The sequence below is a fragment of the Cuculus canorus genome, chromosome 6 (assembly GCF_017976375.1).
Source record: "Cuculus canorus isolate bCucCan1 chromosome 6, bCucCan1.pri, whole genome shotgun sequence".
In the NCBI taxonomy this organism is placed as follows: domain Eukaryota; kingdom Metazoa; phylum Chordata; class Aves; order Cuculiformes; family Cuculidae; genus Cuculus; species Cuculus canorus.
The window spans coordinates 30,298,796-30,316,439 of record NC_071406.1 but is presented as its reverse complement, the minus strand read 5'-3'; the positions used below and the strand labels follow the sequence as shown (position 1 = coordinate 30,316,439).

Below are 17,644 nucleotides of genomic sequence, written 5' to 3'. Positions count from 1 at the left end.
AGTGTCTGGAGTGAAGAGACGGGAGCATCTGTTATACAAGGGGAAGTCGAAAGCTGGGGCTCTTTAGCCTAGAGAAGAGAAAGCTCAGGGCGTGTTATCAGTGTGTATAATGTTTGAAAATGGACGAGGGGAATAAAGACAGCAGAGACGGACTCTTCTCAGTGGTGTTCAGTGATAGGACAGGAAACAAAGGCTCAAGCTGAAATACTGGCAAGTGTTTAACCATCGACAAAGCACCTTTCTCCCCGTGAGAGTGATGGAACACTGGAATAGGATATTAGAATGTCCAGGTAGATGTGGTCCTAAGCAACCTGCCCTAGCTGACCCTGGTTTGAGCTGGTGGGTTGGGCTAGACCATCTCCAGAGACAACTTCCAGCCTCAGCCACTCCATGGTTCTAAATTGCTTGGATTTTTAAAGCCCTAGGAGTGCAGGCAGGAATTTCCAGAGGAATTCCAGTTCCAAAGACAGACTGTGGAACTGGCCACTAGCTCTGCTGTAAAGGTCAGAAATCCTGCCTATATTAATCAGCTGCTAAGCCAAATAAAGCCTTGGTGAAATGCACCTCTAATATCAGGCTCCCCAGACAGGAAAACAATTATAACCAGTGGCCAGTCTGAGACGTGTTTTTCAAACTGCACTGCGCAGCACCATCTGCTGGTGACGGAAAGCTGGATTTTTTATTCCTTCAGGCTTTGAGAAAAAAGCTCTCACCATACGAAAGACAGTTTGAAAGACCATACGAAAGACAGTTTTCAAACAAGAAACAGTACTTTAAGTTTAAAAATAAGCAATTCAAAAGAGACAGCATACAAAAAACACAGAAGTCACCAAAAGTTTATCAACCCGCGTTAACCCTGGAAACACACAAAGTGGAAAAATATCCTTGTGATGACCTCCCCAAGTAAACGGGAATGCGTATGGTTCACGTAACAAAGCAAGAAATCTCGGAGCCCGTATCACAGCGCAGCGTTCTTCTGCACTGCTACGTGGGCTCCCAACGGCGAGGTGAGGGTTAAAAGCAAACAAAGGCGTGTGGCATCAGTCCCTTTGTGACGCCGCCGCGGGCACATCCTGTGTCCCCGCGGTGCGGAGCAGCGGCAGCGGCAGAGCTGCGGGCGGCGGGCAGGAGGCTGTCTCCGAGCGGGACAGGCGGTGCACGGCTGCTCCGGGGGCTTCTGAACCGCTGGGAGAAAGCTCCGAGAGGAAGGAAGAGTGTGAGGAGCTGTCTCTGAAGAACAGCCACCGACGGGTCAGGTCGGGAGCTTTTGGGGGAGAAGGAGAGAGCGAGGCGACGGGGGGGAACCCGGGGCTTGGTGTGTGCTACGGGCACGCTGTGTAGCACGGCGAGCTGGGCGCCATCCAGGACACTCCTCGAGTGCGTCAGAGATCATTGCTGAACACAGGTAACGTGCTCTCCTGCCCGAGGGGACGCCAGCATCCCCAAAATCCCAACATCCCCCCCCAACATCCTTCTGTCTAAACTGGAGAGAGATGGGTTTGATGGGTGGACTGTTCGGGGGGGTAAGGAATTGGTCGGATGGTCGCACCCAGTAAGTTACGGTCAAGGGCTTGCCGTCTGGAATGGAGATCCGAGAGGTCCATCCTGGGACTCCTGCTGTTCAATATCTTCATCAGTGAAAGAGACAGTGAGATCGAGGGCACCCTCAGCAAGTCTGCAGGTGACACCAAGCCGAGTGCTGCAGTTGTTACACCAGAAGGATGGCAAGTCATCCCGAGGGACCCCGAGAGGCTGGAGAAGTGGGACTATGTGAACCTCATGAGGCTCAACAGGGCCAAGGGCAAGGTCCTACAGCTGGGTCGGGACAGTCTGCTGTTTCACTGCAGGCTGGGGATGATGTGATTGAGAGCAGCCCTGCGGAGAAGGACTTGGGGGTGCTGATTGACGAGAAGCTCGACAGGAGTCGGCAATGTGCACTCGCAGCCCAGAAGGCCAACCGTGTCCTGGGCTGCATCAGAAGCAGCGTGGCAAGCAAGTCCAGGGAGGGGATTCTGCCCCTCTATGGGATATTAGGCAGAAATTCCTCCCCGTGAGGGTGGTGAGGTTCTGGCCCAGGTTGCCCAGGGAAGCTGTGTCTGCCCCATCGCTGGAGGTGTTCAACGCCAGGCTGGATGGGGCCTGGGGCAGCCTGGTCTGGTGGGAGGTGTCCCTGCCAATGCCAGGGGGTTTGGAACTGGATGGGCTTTGAGATCCCTTCCAACTCAAAGCTTTCTATGTTTTGCGGATTCTATGAAAGGACAGTGTTCCTTTTAGCATTCATTTGATGGGTGATGGCTTTGCGAATGTGTTTTTTGTCCATGAGATGCAATTCAAAGAGTGAATATCTTGGTTACAGACGCGGTATTTTGAGCAAACAAATCATCCTGACATGGATCAAAAAGGAAGTCTGGATCTTGGAAGATGTGACAGAGCTAAAAAGAGAAAGAGGGGATCACCAAGTGGTGCGCAGGAGAGCAAGCGATGTAAAACAGATCCTGAAAAATGCTATGGGGCTAAAAAGTCAAGGAGATCCACAAGCAGTGCCCCAGAGACCCAGGACAAGAAACCAGATCTTGGAAGAGGCAAGAGGGCTACAAAGAGAGAGAGATCAGCAAGCAGTGCACCACAGACCCAGCACAAAAAAATGGAACTTGGAAGGTGCAAGAGACCTAAAAAGAGAGAGAGTGGTTCACCGGAGAGCAAGCGCAGGAAATGTGATGTTGGAAGAAGCAGCAGGACTCCAACGAAACAGAGTACAGCCAGCGTTGCCCCAGAGAACAAGTGTGAGAGCCCGGATCTTGGAAAAAGAAAGAGCTCTAAGAAGAGAGAGAGATCAGCAAGCGGTGCACAGGACAGCAAGCGCTGCAAACTGGATCGAAGCATAATGAGCAGTCTCGAAAGGGAATTGCAGGCACGGTCCAGTCCCTATATATTTGCAGTAGTTTATTCCTTTTGCTGATATTAGTGGCTTATTCTTTTTGCTGGGATTTGATTTTCTTGAGTGAAAATGTATAGTTTGCAGGCACATGTGTGACAGCACACAGGACAGTCTTGCTGTTTCTTCCTGGGATGTATTTGACCAGATTAGTGAACGAGAACCATCCATCGGAGTGCCTGAAATGCAGGCATGTCTCTCCTGCCTTTGGAATTTCTCTGAGGACAGGCATTTATTTTGGCCCTACTCAAAAATGCAAGCCCAGGCTTTTAAACTTCCTTTTGACTCAGGATCGTGGAAACAGCAAGGAGATCACATCAGATTTTTGCTTTTGTACAAACGCGTTTAGTAAGATGTTCTAAGCATCACTGAAAAATCTGTAGAGTCAGATATGTATGACGTCTGCCCGCTAGTGGGGCAGTTGTTCTGGTCTTTGTTATCCATTTAATTCTTTACAAAGCTGCAGATAGCATTTATAACGTAAGGTCTTCAGCTGAGACGGCCTAAAGTAAATGCGTAAGCTGTGTGCGATGTACCAAACAATTCTTATCCAAAATTCAGACTGGCAATTTAATCTCAGTTACTTCAGAGGAGTATTTTAATGCGGCCCAAAGGCAATTTTATATGGAAATACAGAAGAACATTCTGTCCTCTGTCTCTGGAAGATACACCTGAAAGACACCTTTGATGTATAGAAGAGAATTGTTAAATCTTTTTGCTTTAAACAAGAATACGGGCACTGAAATCCTGAAGCAAAATTCAGGGAATCAATCTTGTAAAAGGAAACCTTGTATTTTTCTGTTGCCTTGCCATTATGAGTATCCAATCCGAAAATATCTTCCTCACGACCTTTTTGCCCTGTAACATAAATGATGTGACCTGTGAGTTGCCGGGGGCTGAATTGGAAATTGCTCCTGCCAACTGTTGTGGCCTGGCGTGTATCCGAGTGCCCGACTGCCTCCCTGCTGAATGCATTTTATACTCTGAGCTGAATTCACTCATGTTTGTTGACTGTCTGGACTATCTTGGTGCCATTCCAGGTTAGTCGTCGAAGGAGCACAGCCAGGAGTGTAGAGGATGAGGAGGCGGGTCACCTGATCTGTCAGAGAGGAGACATGCTCCACGCAAGATGTATAGAATATTTTTCAATGTTTTTTAGCTTTTCGGACAGAATAAGTTCTTTTAGCGTAAGGTGTGAGGGGGTTCTCTCTTTCTTTCTCTCTTGACTTTTTGGTTGGGGGTGGGACTGTTTTCTTTTGAATAATCTATTATAGACATTATTAAGAGTATACCTTGGGGATTTTTCCCTTACCCCCTCCCCCCCAAAAAAAAGTATTCAACGAAGTGAATGAACCTACTGGGATGGGATCCCTGTAAATGTACTTTGAAGACAGTTGTCCAGTAACATCTCTCAGACCAGATATTTACAATTTAGAGCACATCCTAGAACAACCTTCAGTGATAGTACTTAGTCCTTCTAATTGTTTGCTTTATCTCTGTTTATTGTTGATTATTTGCTAGGCAATTTAATAGCTGAGTAGCTTCACCACTTTGGTGACTAAGAGTTCTTTTCTTTATAGACGAGGTTCTTGCTGTGTTGGGCGAAGGTGGTTTCTCAAAAGTAGTGGAATGCATGGATCACGGAGCGTAAGTCTTTTAATTGGGCTCCTGTCATTTTTCGTACTGAAACTCTCCGTATGAGGTTCAGGAAGTGCTTTCTGATCCTACTAGGCTTTCTCTTTGCTTCCTCCTGTGCTGCTCTCTGTATTTCACTAAGGTGACCGCAGCTGCCAATCAAAATTGTCGTTGGTCCGTGGTGCTATAAGCAGCCCCCAGACACGAGGGTTGTGCAGGGCTGGTGGCGGAGGCAAAGGTTGTGTCTTCTGCAGGCTCAGCCCAGCCTGGTAGAGGTCAGGGCTGAACGGGAGAGGTGGCCTGGGGAGCGTGGGGTGCAGCTGCAGCCCCCACACAGGGCAGACTTGGGGCCTGTGCCACCCCAGCTCTGGATAATGAGCAACGTCTGACATGGTGTAGCTTCTCTTAAAGCATCATCTGCGAGGACGCAGCCCCATTGGCGTTCTAACAGAGCGCCCGTTATAAGTCAAGAACGTATTTTGCGTTTGATGGCACTTTTGCTGTGTGCAAAACAGTATGGAAGGAGGTTGTCTTTCCAGTCCCGGCAGAAGGCATTTGACACTTCAGTGACATTTTTACTACTCGGAGGGCTGAAGGCGGCTTGCCATTTTAGATTAACGGTTGTCTTAGGCTGTGAAGTGGGGAAGTTTCTCCAGTATCAGCCCAGCATCCATAGAAAGAAAGGGGAGGCAAAAGGGGCTTGAAGAATAATACCTTTTAATATTAAAAGGATCGAGTGTGTTTTCAAAATGTAAAGATGAAGTTTTAGCTGTGTTGGCGCATAGATGACTCTGGGTGATATGAAGTCAGTCTGACCTTTTCCCAGAGGGTTTCCAGTGTTAGGAACAGGGCAATATGGGGTGATAACGACCCAACAGTCTGACTTAAAAGTACTCATTGTTCTAAACTCCCTTAAAACCTGTCTTTTCAGGGAAGGCAGACATGTTGCAGTGAAAATAGCAAAGAATTTTGATTGGTCCACCGATGCGGCTCGTGAGGAAATACAGGTGCTGGAAGATTTAAAAGCATCAGACCCCAGCAATGCCTAGTAAGCACACAAAGCCAACCGTGATGTGTTTTGGCTCGAAGACTTCTTCTAGTGTTCTTCTAGTGCACACAGTGTGTGTATGAGCGCTGCACAACTCGCTGTTGCAATGCATGTGTTTTCCTGCTTTTGCAGTCACTGTGTCCAGATGTTGGGATGGTTTGAGCACCATGGACACGTCTGCATTGTTTTTGAGCTCCTGGGGCTCAGCACCTTTGACTTTATGAGCGTCAATGACTTCTTGCCGTTTAACCTGGACGACATTAGACACATGGCTTATCAGATCTGCACCTCTGTCAACTGTAAGTGTGTTTCCTCATTGCTTTATTTGTTAAAGTTTCTTTGCAGATCCCGCTAACTCTGTGAGTTCTCTTGCAGTTTTGCACATGAAGAAGTTGACACATACAGATCTGAAGCCAGACAATATTGTCTTTGTGAAATCTGACTACGTAGAAGAGTACAACCCCAAACTGGTAAGTTGCCATCCTCTTCCCCACTCTCCTCCACCTCAGTCATCCTCTGCGTTCATCTGGTCACTTGCATCCCACCACCTTTCATTTCAGGAATGCACTGAATGCAGACTGAGAAAACCAGACATCAGACTTGCGGACTTTGGGTGCGCCACTTACGATCATGATTACCATAACCCTGTGGTGACTACTAGACCTTACAGAGCTCCCGAGGTGGTCCTAGGTCAGTGGAAGGCTGTTTGTTTGACTGATCTTTCAAGTATGAGTTTTTGTGTGCTATTGAATGGAGCTAGAGAAGTTCTTGGTGTCTTGCTTGAGCTGTTGAACTGTTTGCCGTCTGCTCTAAACATGAACAACCTGAATCTTTTCACAGAGCTCGGATGGTCCCATCCATGCGATGTGTGGAGCATAGGATGTACTCTCCTGGAATACTACCGTGGAGTCTTAGTATTTGAGGTAGGCAACTCTATCCCTCAGAAGCATGCAGCATGCCCAGCACTCCCCAACTTGATGAACATAAGCTACGGAGAGGTGGGGACTAAAGGCAATGGTCTGTGCGAGAAAGTAAGCTGCATTCCTCTGTGGTGCCAAGTTGAAGAGAACAGAAGATGTAGGCCACAAGGAACGTTCTCAGCGGCAGATTTTGACAAGTTACTTTCAGTAGACGTTTTGGCAGCGTCTTGAAATGAAGGGTCGCCCTGTTAACTTTTGGCATTTACAAGGCACCTTAATACCAGATGTGGCTTCATCTATCACCATCAGCAAATACTACTCAAAGGATTGAATCCTGTCCTCTTGACAGTATTGCTGAAACGGAACTTGAAGAAGAGAGGAAGAAAAAACACCAAGGCAAGATCAAGGGGAATGAAATCCAGTAGCTTCTAACTTCTTTCAGGAAACAGAGAACTCGAGCCTCTCATTTTTTTGTCGATCAGTTTCAGGTTATTGTTTGCAGGGTACAGTCAAAAATGAAGTCAGGCTGGTGTGTGCTTCTTGATAACTTCCTCTGAACAAGGAACGAAAAACGTCTCTCTTGACTTCCTTGCAGCCCGATGACAACATAGAACACCTGGCAATGATGGAGCGATTACTGGGGCCTTTGCCAGATCAAATGATAAAGAGAGTTGTTTCTTCAAAGAAGAAGTATTTCTGTAATGGCCGTCTGGCCTGGGATGAAGGCAGTGCGTCTGGGCAATATGTCTCGGGGTGCTGTAAACCCCTGAAGGTAAGATTGCAAGGGGGAAGATGCTTCTGGGCAGAGGAGCTCCAAGTGCAATTCTAAGACTGGAAGCCCGTGTTTTGTTGTTTTCTTCGTGAAGGAATACATGACGTGCCACGATTCTGACCATGAGAATCTGTTTGATCTGATTGGGAAGATGCTGGAGTATGACCCAGCCACGCGCATTACTATGGAAGAAGCACTGGAACATCCTTTCTTCCTCCCACTGAAGCAGGAAAATAGCGCATAGCCTCCTACAGCTGATGCAGATGAACTTCTCTGTCTGCCTGTTAAGAAACGGAAACTCTGTGAAGTGGCGATTGTTTGTTTGTGTATCTTAGGTATTTAATTATTGATGCTGAATTCAAATGCGTCTGTTGGAATAAAATTTATTTAAGGAAAAGACAGTGATGAGCCCGGTTGTGTTTCCCCAGTAAAACAACATCTCAGGACACTTTTATCGTGTGGATGAGAGCACCCTCTACTCTATATATTTGTTAATTTTTGGTGGGGTACTCTGGTCACCAGTATTCCTGGCAATGGTCATTGCTGGCATACAGTAGTAGAGACGTCTCTCTTCTTGCAGCTCTTTCTTGGATTACAAGCTGTCCTGAGCCTCTCCATTAAGGACTCAAAGAAGGCTGATAGGCTTGTTTAGGGAGCCAAATTGGGGGATTATGTCTCAAAGATTGTCAAAAGCTGCTGCCAGGTTGTAACACAAGAGCCAAGGAAACCACAAAGTCAGCAAATCAGCACTCCACAGAAGTTCGGCAGAGGGAGGAGGTGGCGTGTGGTCGTGTCATGTAGACACGAGCTGGAGACACTGAGTAGCACCGCGCAAGCGCAGGTGGGTGAAGATGTGCAGGCCGTGTGGTACACGACAACCCAAACTGGGAAGAAGTATAAAATGACCCACCAAAAAGCCCCTCTGACCAGCACTGACTCTTTGTGGGACCCCCGAGATGCCAAGCTTTGAAGACTCTGCAAACACATTGTGGTGACTATTCTTGCGACGCTCTCCTGAGCCCTTGCTTAACTTTCCATCTTTGCTCCTCTCTTGCCTATCACTGCAAGTCTCCTCTAATTTTTCACGTGCTTCCTTTTTACAAGAAAGAAAGATTTTTGATGCACAGCCTCTGAAATGTGTTCTGTCTCAAACTCACTCTGGGGATTCCAAACAAAACCCTCCTGGCTTTGGTCTGGGACATTTTTTTGGTGTCAGAAGTGGGATCCCCGTGAAATGAGAGCTCCATACCTTTTCCTGAGATAAGCAAAACCTCTCAGGAGTGTAAGGAGGAGTGGGACCATGCCTCTTCAGAACTTTCGTGGTACCTTCTGAGGCGTCCATTCCAATTGTATGAATTGTCTGTTTGCTGTTGTTGTGAATCGCACTGGTTGTCAAGTTGCAGTCTACGTCACACCTCTCGGGAAAGGAAAGGGTGTGGGTTGCTTTTACTTATGCGCTGACTTTCCTGAGAAGTCTGCTCCCTGTCTTTCTTCCTCGATGACAAGATGTGTGATAGCAGAAATGCTCCTTGGGGAAAGGAAGTGCTGTTTGACTTTTTAGAGCAATCTAAATCGCGACTTGCAGTGTCTGGAGTGAAGAGACGGGAGCATCTGTTATACAAGGGGAAGTCGAAAGCTGGGGCTCTTTAGCCTAGAGAAGAGAAAGCTCAGGGCGTGTTATCAGTGTGTATAATGTTTGAAAATGGACTGAGGGGAATAAAGACAGCAGAGACGGACTCTTCTCAGTGGTGTTCAGTGATAGGACAGGAAACAAAGGCTCAAGCTGAAATACTGGCAAGTGTTTAACCATCGACAAAGCACCTTTCTCCCCGTGAGAGTGATGGAACACTGGAATAGGATATTAGAATGTCCAGGTAGATGTGGTCCTAAGCAACCTGCCCTAGCTGACCCTGGTTTGAGCTGGTGGGTTGGGCTAGACCATCTCCAGAGACAACTTCCAGCCTCAGCCACTCCATGGTTCTAAATTGCTTGGATTTTTAAAGCCCTAGGAGTGCAGGCAGGAATTTCCAGAGGAATTCCAGTTCCAAAGACAGACTGTGGAACTGGCCACTAGCTCTGCTGTAAAGGTCAGAAATCCTGCCTATATTAATCAGCTGCTAAGCCAAATAAAGCCTTGGTGAAATGCACCTCTAATATCAGGCTCCCCAGACAGGAAAACAATTATAACCAGTGGCCAGTCTGAGACGTGTTTTTCAAACTGCACTGCGCAGCACCATCTGCTGGTGACGGAAAGCTGGATTTTTTATTCCTTCAGGCTTTGAGAAAAAAGCTCTCACCATACGAAAGACAGTTTGAAAGACCATACGAAAGACAGTTTTCAAACAAGAAACAGTACTTTAAGTTTAAAAATAAGCAATTCAAAAGAGACAGCATACAAAAAACACAGAAGTCACCAAAAGTTTATCAACCCGCGTTAACCCTGGAAACACACAAAGTGGAAAAATATCCTTGTGATGACCTCCCCAAGTAAACGGGAATGCGTATGGTTCACGTAACAAAGCAAGAAATCTCGGAGCCCGTATCACAGCGCAGCGTTCTTCTGCACTGCTACGTGGGCTCCCAACGGCGAGGTGAGGGTTAAAAGCAAACAAAGGCGTGTGGCATCAGTCCCTTTGTGACGCCGCCGCGGGCACATCCTGTGTCCCCGCGGTGCGGAGCAGCGGCAGCGGCAGAGCTGCGGGCGGCGGGCAGGAGGCTGTCTCCGAGCGGGACAGGCGGTGCACGGCTGCTCCGGGGGCTTCTGAACCGCTGGGAGAAAGCTCCGAGGGAAGGAAGAGTGTGAGGAGCTGTCTCTGAAGAACAGCCACCGACGGGTCAGGTCGGGAGCTTTTGGGGGAGAAGGAGAGAGCGAGGCGACGGGGGGGAACCCGGGGCTTGGTGTGTGCTACGGGCACGCTGTGTAGCACGGCGAGCTGGGCGCCATCCAGGACACTCCTCGAGTGCGTCAGAGATCATTGCTGAACACAGGTAACGTGCTCTCCTGCCCGAGGGGACGCCAGCATCCCCAAAATCCCAACATCCCCCCCCAACATCCTTCTGTCTAAACTGGAGAGAGATGGGTTTGATGGGTGGACTGTTCGGGGGGGTAAGGAATTGGTCGGATGGTCGCACCCAGTAAGTTACGGTCAAGGGCTTGCCGTCTGGAATGGAGATCCGAGAGGTCCATCCTGGGACTCCTGCTGTTCAATATCTTCATCAGTGAAAGAGACAGTGAGATCGAGGGCACCCTCAGCAAGTCTGCAGGTGACACCAAGCCGAGTGCTGCAGTTGTTACACCAGAAGGATGGCAAGTCATCCCGAGGGACCCCGAGAGGCTGGAGAAGTGGGACTATGTGAACCTCATGAGGCTCAACAGGGCCAAGGGCAAGGTCCTACAGCTGGGTCGGGACAGTCTGCTGTTTCACTGCAGGCTGGGGATGATGTGATTGAGAGCAGCCCTGCGGAGAAGGACTTGGGGGTGCTGATTGACGAGAAGCTCGACAGGAGTCGGCAATGTGCACTCGCAGCCCAGAAGGCCAACCGTGTCCTGGGCTGCATCAGAAGCAGCGTGGCAAGCAAGTCCAGGGAGGGGATTCTGCCCCTCTATGGGATATTAGGCAGAAATTCCTCCCCGTGAGGGTGGTGAGGTTCTGGCCCAGGTTGCCCAGGGAAGCTGTGTCTGCCCCATCGCTGGAGGTGTTCAACGCCAGGCTGGATGGGGCCTGGGGCAGCCTGGTCTGGTGGGAGGTGTCCCTGCCAATGCCAGGGGGTTTGGAACTGGATGGGCTTTGAGATCCCTTCCAACTCAAAGCTTTCTATGTTTTGCGGATTCTATGAAAGGACAGTGTTCCTTTTAGCATTCATTTGATGGGTGATGGCTTTGCGAATGTGTTTTTTGTCCATGAGATGCAATTCAAAGAGTGAATATCTTGGTTACAGACGCGGTATTTTGAGCAAACAAATCATCCTGACATGGATCAAAAAGGAAGTCTGGATCTTGGAAGATGTGACAGAGCTAAAAAGAGAAAGAGGGGATCACCAAGTGGTGCGCAGGAGAGCAAGCGATGTAAAACAGATCCTGAAAAATGCTATGGGGCTAAAAAGTCAAGGAGATCCACAAGCAGTGCCCCAGAGACCCAGGACAAGAAACCAGATCTTGGAAGAGGCAAGAGGGCTACAAAGAGAGAGAGATCAGCAAGCAGTGCACCACAGACCCAGCACAAAAAAATGGAACTTGGAAGGTGCAAGAGACCTAAAAAGAGAGAGAGTGGTTCACCGGAGAGCAAGCGCAGGAAATGTGATGTTGGAAGAAGCAGCAGGACTCCAACGAAACAGAGTACAGCCAGCGTTGCCCCAGAGAACAAGTGTGAGAGCCCGGATCTTGGAAAAAGAAAGAGCTCTAAGAAGAGAGAGAGATCAGCAAGCGGTGCACAGGACAGCAAGCGCTGCAAACTGGATCGAAGCATAATGAGCAGTCTCGAAAGGGAATTGCAGGCACGGTCCAGTCCCTATATATTTGCAGTAGTTTATTCCTTTTGCTGATATTAGTGGCTTATTCTTTTTGCTGGGATTTGATTTTCTTGAGTGAAAATGTATAGTTTGCAGGCACATGTGTGACAGCACACAGGACAGTCTTGCTGTTTCTTCCTGGGATGTATTTGACCAGATTAGTGAACGAGAACCATCCATCGGAGTGCCTGAAATGCAGGCATGTCTCTCCTGCCTTTGGAATTTCTCTGAGGACAGGCATTTATTTTGGCCCTACTCAAAAATGCAAGCCCAGGCTTTTAAACTTCCTTTTGACTCAGGATCGTGGAAACAGCAAGGAGATCACATCAGATTTTTGCTTTTGTACAAACGCGTTTAGTAAGATGTTCTAAGCATCACTGAAAAATCTGTAGAGTCAGATATGTATGACGTCTGCCCGCTAGTGGGGCAGTTGTTCTGGTCTTTGTTATCCATTTAATTCTTTACAAAGCTGCAGATAGCATTTATAACGTAAGGTCTTCAGCTGAGACGGCCTAAAGTAAATGCGTAAGCTGTGTGCGATGTACCAAACAATTCTTATCCAAAATTCAGACTGGCAATTTAATCTCAGTTACTTCAGAGGAGTATTTTAATGCGGCCCAAAGGCAATTTTATATGGAAATACAGAAGAACATTCTGTCCTCTGTCTCTGGAAGATACACCTGAAAGACACCTTTGATGTATAGAAGAGAATTGTTAAATCTTTTTGCTTTAAACAAGAATACGGGCACTGAAATCCTGAAGCAAAATTCAGGGAATCAATCTTGTAAAAGGAAACCTTGTATTTTTCTGTTGCCTTGCCATTATGAGTATCCAATCCGAAAATATCTTCCTCACGACCTTTTTGCCCTGTAACATAAATGATGTGACCTGTGAGTTGCCGGGGGCTGAATTGGAAATTGCTCCTGCCAACTGTTGTGGCCTGGCGTGTATCCGAGTGCCCGACTGCCTCCCTGCTGAATGCATTTTATACTCTGAGCTGAATTCACTCATGTTTGTTGACTGTCTGGACTATCTTGGTGCCATTCCAGGTTAGTCGTCGAAGGAGCACAGCCAGGAGTGTAGAGGATGAGGAGGCGGGTCACCTGATCTGTCAGAGAGGAGACATGCTCCACGCAAGATGTATAGAATATTTTTCAATGTTTTTTAGCTTTTCGGACAGAATAAGTTCTTTTAGCGTAAGGATGTGAGGGGGTTCTCTCTTTCTTTCTCTCTTGACTTTTTGGTTGGGGGTGGGACTGTTTTCTTTTGAATAATCTATTATAGACATTATTAAGAGTATACCTTGGGGATTTTTCCCTTACCCCCTCCCCCCCAAAAAAAAGTATTCAACGAAGTGAATGAACCTACTGGGATGGGATCCCTGTAAATGTACTTTGAAGACAGTTGTCCAGTAACATCTCTCAGACCAGATATTTACAATTTAGAGCACATCCTAGAACAACCTTCAGTGATAGTACTTAGTCCTTCTAATTGTTTGCTTTATCTCTGTTTATTGTTGATTATTTGCTAGGCAATTTAATAGCTGAGTAGCTTCACCACTTTGGTGACTAAGAGTTCTTTTCTTTATAGACGAGGTTCTTGCTGTGTTGGGCGAAGGTGGTTTCTCAAAAGTAGTGGAATGCATGGATCACGGAGCGTAAGTCTTTTAATTGGGCTCCTGTCATTTTTCGTACTGAAACTCTCCAGTATGAGGTTCAGGAAGTGCTTTCTGATCCTACTAGGCTTTCTCTTTGCTTCCTCCTGTGCTGCTCTCTGTATTTCACTAAGGTGACCGCAGCTGCCAATCAAAATTGTCGTTGGTCCGTGGTGCTATAAGCAGCCCCCAGACACGAGGGTTGTGCAGGGCTGGTGGCGGAGGCAAAGGTTGTGTCTTCTGCAGGCTTCAGCCCAGCCTGGTAGAGGTCAGGGCTGAACGGGAGAGGTGGCCTGGGGAGCGTGGGGTGCAGCTGCAGCCCCCACACAGGGCAGACTTGGGGCCTGTGCCACCCCAGCTCTGGATAATGAGCAACGTCTGACATGGTGTAGCTTCTCTTAAAGCATCATCTGCGAGGACAGCAGCCCCATTGGCGTTCTAACAGAGCGCCCGTTATAAGTCAAGAACGTATTTTGCGTTTGATGGCACTTTTGCTGTGTGCAAAACAGTATGGAAGGAGGTTGTCTTTCCAGTCCCGGCAGAAGGCATTTGACACTTCAGTGACATTTTTACTACTCGGAGGGCTGAAGGCGGCTTGCCATTTTAGATTAACGGTTGTCTTAGGCTGTGAAGTGGGGAAGTTTCTCCAGTATCAGCCCAGCATCCATAGAAAGAAAGGGGAGGCAAAAGGGGCTTGAAGAATAATACCTTTTAATATTAAAAGGATCGAGTGTGTTTTCAAAATGTAAAGATGAAGTTTTAGCTGTGTTGGCGCATAGATGACTCTGGGTGATATGAAGTCAGTCTGACCTTTTCCCAGAGGGTTTCCAGTGTTAGGAACAGGGCAATATGGGGTGATAACGACCCAACAGTCTGACTTAAAAGTACTCATTGTTCTAAACTCCCTTAAAACCTGTCTTTTCAGGGAAGGCAGACATGTTGCAGTGAAAATAGCAAAGAATTTTGATTGGTCCACCGATGCGGCTCGTGAGGAAATACAGGTGCTGGAAGATTTAAAAGCATCAGACCCCAGCAATGCCTAGTAAGCACACAAAGCCAACCGTGATGTGTTTTGGCTCGAAGACTTCTTCTAGTGTTCTTCTAGTGCACACAGTGTGTGTATGAGCGCTGCACAACTCGCTGTTGCAATGCATGTGTTTTCCTGCTTTTGCAGTCACTGTGTCCAGATGTTGGGATGGTTTGAGCACCATGGACACGTCTGCATTGTTTTTGAGCTCCTGGGGCTCAGCACCTTTGACTTTATGAGCGTCAATGACTTCTTGCCGTTTAACCTGGACGACATTAGACACATGGCTTATCAGATCTGCACCTCTGTCAACTGTAAGTGTGTTTCCTCATTGCTTTATTTGTTAAAGTTTCTTTGCAGATCCTGCTAACTCTGTGAGTTCTCTTGCAGTTTTGCACATGAAGAAGTTGACACATACAGATCTGAAGCCAGACAATATTGTCTTTGTGAAATCTGACTACGTAGAAGAGTACAACCCCAAACTGGTAAGTTGCCATCCTCTTCCCCACTCTCCTCCACCTCAGTCATCCTCTGCGTTCATCTGGTCACTTGCATCCCACCACCTTTCATTTCAGGAATGCACTGAATGCAGACTGAGAAAACCAGACATCAGACTTGCGGACTTTGGGTGCGCCACTTACGATCATGATTACCATAACCCTGTGGTGACTACTAGACCTTACAGAGCTCCTGAGGTGGTCCTAGGTCAGTGGAAGGCTGTTTGTTTGACTGATCTTTCAAGTATGAGTTTTTGTGTGCTATTGAATGGAGCTAGAGAAGTTCTTGGTGTCTTGCTTGAGCTGTTGAACTGTTTGCCGTCTGCTCTAAACATGAACAACCTGAATCTTTTCACAGAGCTCGGATGGTCCCATCCATGCGATGTGTGGAGCATAGGATGTACTCTCCTGGAATACTACCGTGGAGACTTAGTATTTGAGGTAGGCAACTCTATCCCTCAGAAGCATGCAGCATGCCCAGCACTCCCCAACTTGATGAACATAAGCTACGGAGAGGTGGGGACTAAAGGCAATGGTCTGTGCGAGAAAGTAAGCTGCATTCCTCTGTGGTGCCAAGTTGAAGAGAACAGAAGATGTAGGCCACAAGGAACGTTCTCAGCGGCAGATTTTGACAAGTTACTTTCAGTAGACGTTTTGGCAGCGTCTTGAAATGAAGGGTCGCCCTGTTAACTTTTGGCATTTACAAGGCACCTTAATACCAGATGTGGCTTCATCTATCACCATCAGCAAATACTACTCAAAGGATTGAATCCTGTCCTCTTGACAGTATTGCTGAAACGGAACTTGAAGAAGAGAGGAAGAAAAAACACCAAGGCAAGATCAAGGGGAATGAAATCCAGTAGCTTCTAACTTCTTTCAGGAAACAGAGAACTCGAGCCTCTCATTTTTTTGTCGATCAGTTTCAGGTTATTGTTTGCAGGGTACAGTCAAAAATGAAGTCAGGCTGGTGTGTGCTTCTTGATAACTTCCTCTGAACAAGGAACGAAAAACGTCTCTCTTGACTTCCTTGCAGCCCGATGACAACATAGAACACCTGGCAATGATGGAGCGATTACTGGGGCCTTTGCCAGATCAAATGATAAAGAGAGTTGTTTCTTCAAAGAAGAAGTATTTCTGTAATGGCCGTCTGGCCTGGGATGAAGGCAGTGCGTCTGGGCAATATGTCTCGGGGTGCTGTAAACCCCTGAAGGTAAGATTGCAAGGGGGAAGATGCTTCTGGGCAGAGGAGCTCCAAGTGCAATTCTAAGACTGGAAGCCCGTGTTTTGTTGTTTTCTTCGTGAAGGAATACATGACGTGCCACGATTCTGACCATGAGAATCTGTTTGATCTGATTGGGAAGATGCTGGAGTATGACCCAGCCACGCGCATTACTATGGAAGAAGCACTGGAACATCCTTTCTTCCTCCCACTGAAGCAGGAAAATAGCGCATAGCCTCCTACAGCTGATGCAGATGAACTTCTCTGTCTGCCTGTTAAGAAACGGAAACTCTGTGAAGTGGCGATTGTTTGTTTGTGTATCTTAGGTATTTAATTATTGATGCTGAATTCAAATGCGTCTGTTGGAATAAAATTTATTTAAGGAAAAGACAGTGATGAGCCCGGTTGTGTTTCCCCAGTAAAACAACATCTCAGGACACTTTTATCGTGTGGATGAGAGCACCCTCTACTCTATATATTTGTTAATTTTTGGTGGGGTACTCTGGTCACCAGTATTCCTGGCAATGGTCATTGCTGGCATACAGTAGTAGAGACTTCTCTCTTCTTGCAGCTCTTTCTTGGATTACAAGCTGTCCTGAGCCTCTCCATTAAGGACTCAAAGAAGGCTGATAGGCTTGTTTAGGGAGCCAAATTGGGGGATTATGTCTCAAAGATTGTCAAAAGCTGCTGCCAGGTTGTAACACAAGAGCCAAGGAAACCACAAAGTCAGCAAATCAGCACTCCACAGAAGTTCGGCAGAGGGAGGAGGTGGCGTGTGGTCGTGTCATGTAGACACGAGCTGGAGACACTGAGTAGCACCGCGCAAGCGCAGGTGGGTGAAGATGTGCAGGCCGTGTGGTACACGACAACCCAAACTGGGAAGAAGTATAAAATGACCCACCAAAAAGCCCCTCTGACCAGCACTGACTCTTTGTGGGACCCCCGAGATGCCAAGCTTTGAAGACTCTGCAAACACATTGTGGTGACTATTCTTGCGACGCTCTCCTGAGCCCTTGCTTAACTTTCCATCTTTGCTCCTCTCTTGCCTATCACTGCAAGTCTCCTCTAATTTTTCACGTGCTTCCTTTTTACAAGAAAGAAAGATTTTTGATGCACAGCCTCTGAAATGTGTTCTGTCTCAAACTCACTCTGGGGATTCCAAACAAAACCCTCCTGGCTTTGGTCTGGGACATTTTTTTGGTGTCAGAAGTGGGATCCCCGTGAAATGAGAGCTCCATACCTTTTCCTGAGATAAGCAAAACCTCTCAGGAGTGTAAGGAGGAGTGGGACCATGGCCTCTTCAGAACTTTCGTGGTACCTTCTGAGGCGTCCATTCCAATTGTATGAATTGTCTGTTTGCTGTTGTTGTGAATCGCACTGGTTGTCAAGTTGCAGTCTACGTCACACCTCTCGGGAAAGGAAAGGGTG

At 47.4% G+C, this 17,644-nt stretch overlaps 3 protein-coding genes across 5 annotated transcripts; all 3 read left to right on the top strand.

The window, feature by feature from the left end:
- Nucleotides 1–4,736: 4,736 nt before the first annotated feature.
- LOC128852567 (uncharacterized) lies at nt 4,737–7,223 on the top strand. The gene is made up of 2 exons (XM_054070591.1): nt 4,737–6,308; nt 6,459–7,223. Exons 1-2 carry the CDS (start codon nt 6,002–6,004, stop codon nt 6,767–6,769), a joined length of 618 nt encoding a protein of 205 aa, XP_053926566.1. The 5' UTR covers nt 4,737–6,001; the 3' UTR covers nt 6,770–7,223.
- LOC128852496 (dual specificity protein kinase CLK1-like) lies at nt 6,771–8,893 on the top strand. Its single transcript, XM_054069861.1, has 3 exons — nt 6,771–6,785; nt 7,101–7,310; nt 7,405–8,893. The coding sequence occupies exons 1-3, from the start codon at nt 6,771–6,773 to the stop codon at nt 7,552–7,554; spliced, it is 375 nt and encodes a 124-aa protein (XP_053925836.1). The 3' UTR covers nt 7,555–8,893.
- Nucleotides 8,894–13,445: 4,552 nt separating this feature from the next.
- On the top strand, nt 13,446–17,467 carry LOC128852574 (dual specificity protein kinase CLK1-like). 3 transcript variants are annotated; one of them, XM_054070612.1, is made up of 5 exons: nt 13,908–14,814; nt 14,891–15,205; nt 15,356–15,438; nt 16,031–16,207; nt 16,302–17,467. In XM_054070612.1, exons 1-5 carry the CDS (start codon nt 14,595–14,597, stop codon nt 16,449–16,451), a joined length of 945 nt encoding a protein of 314 aa, XP_053926587.1. In that variant the 5' UTR covers nt 13,908–14,594; the 3' UTR covers nt 16,452–17,467. The 3 variants fall into 3 exon arrangements, with proteins under 3 accessions (XP_053926586.1, XP_053926587.1, XP_053926585.1); XM_054070611.1 differs by lacking the exons at nt 13,908–14,814; nt 16,302–17,467 and adding an exon at nt 13,446–13,476 and having other exon boundaries at nt 14,891–16,120; XM_054070610.1 differs by lacking the exon at nt 16,302–17,467 and having other exon boundaries at nt 14,891–16,120.
- Nucleotides 17,468–17,644: the final 177 nt, after the last annotated feature.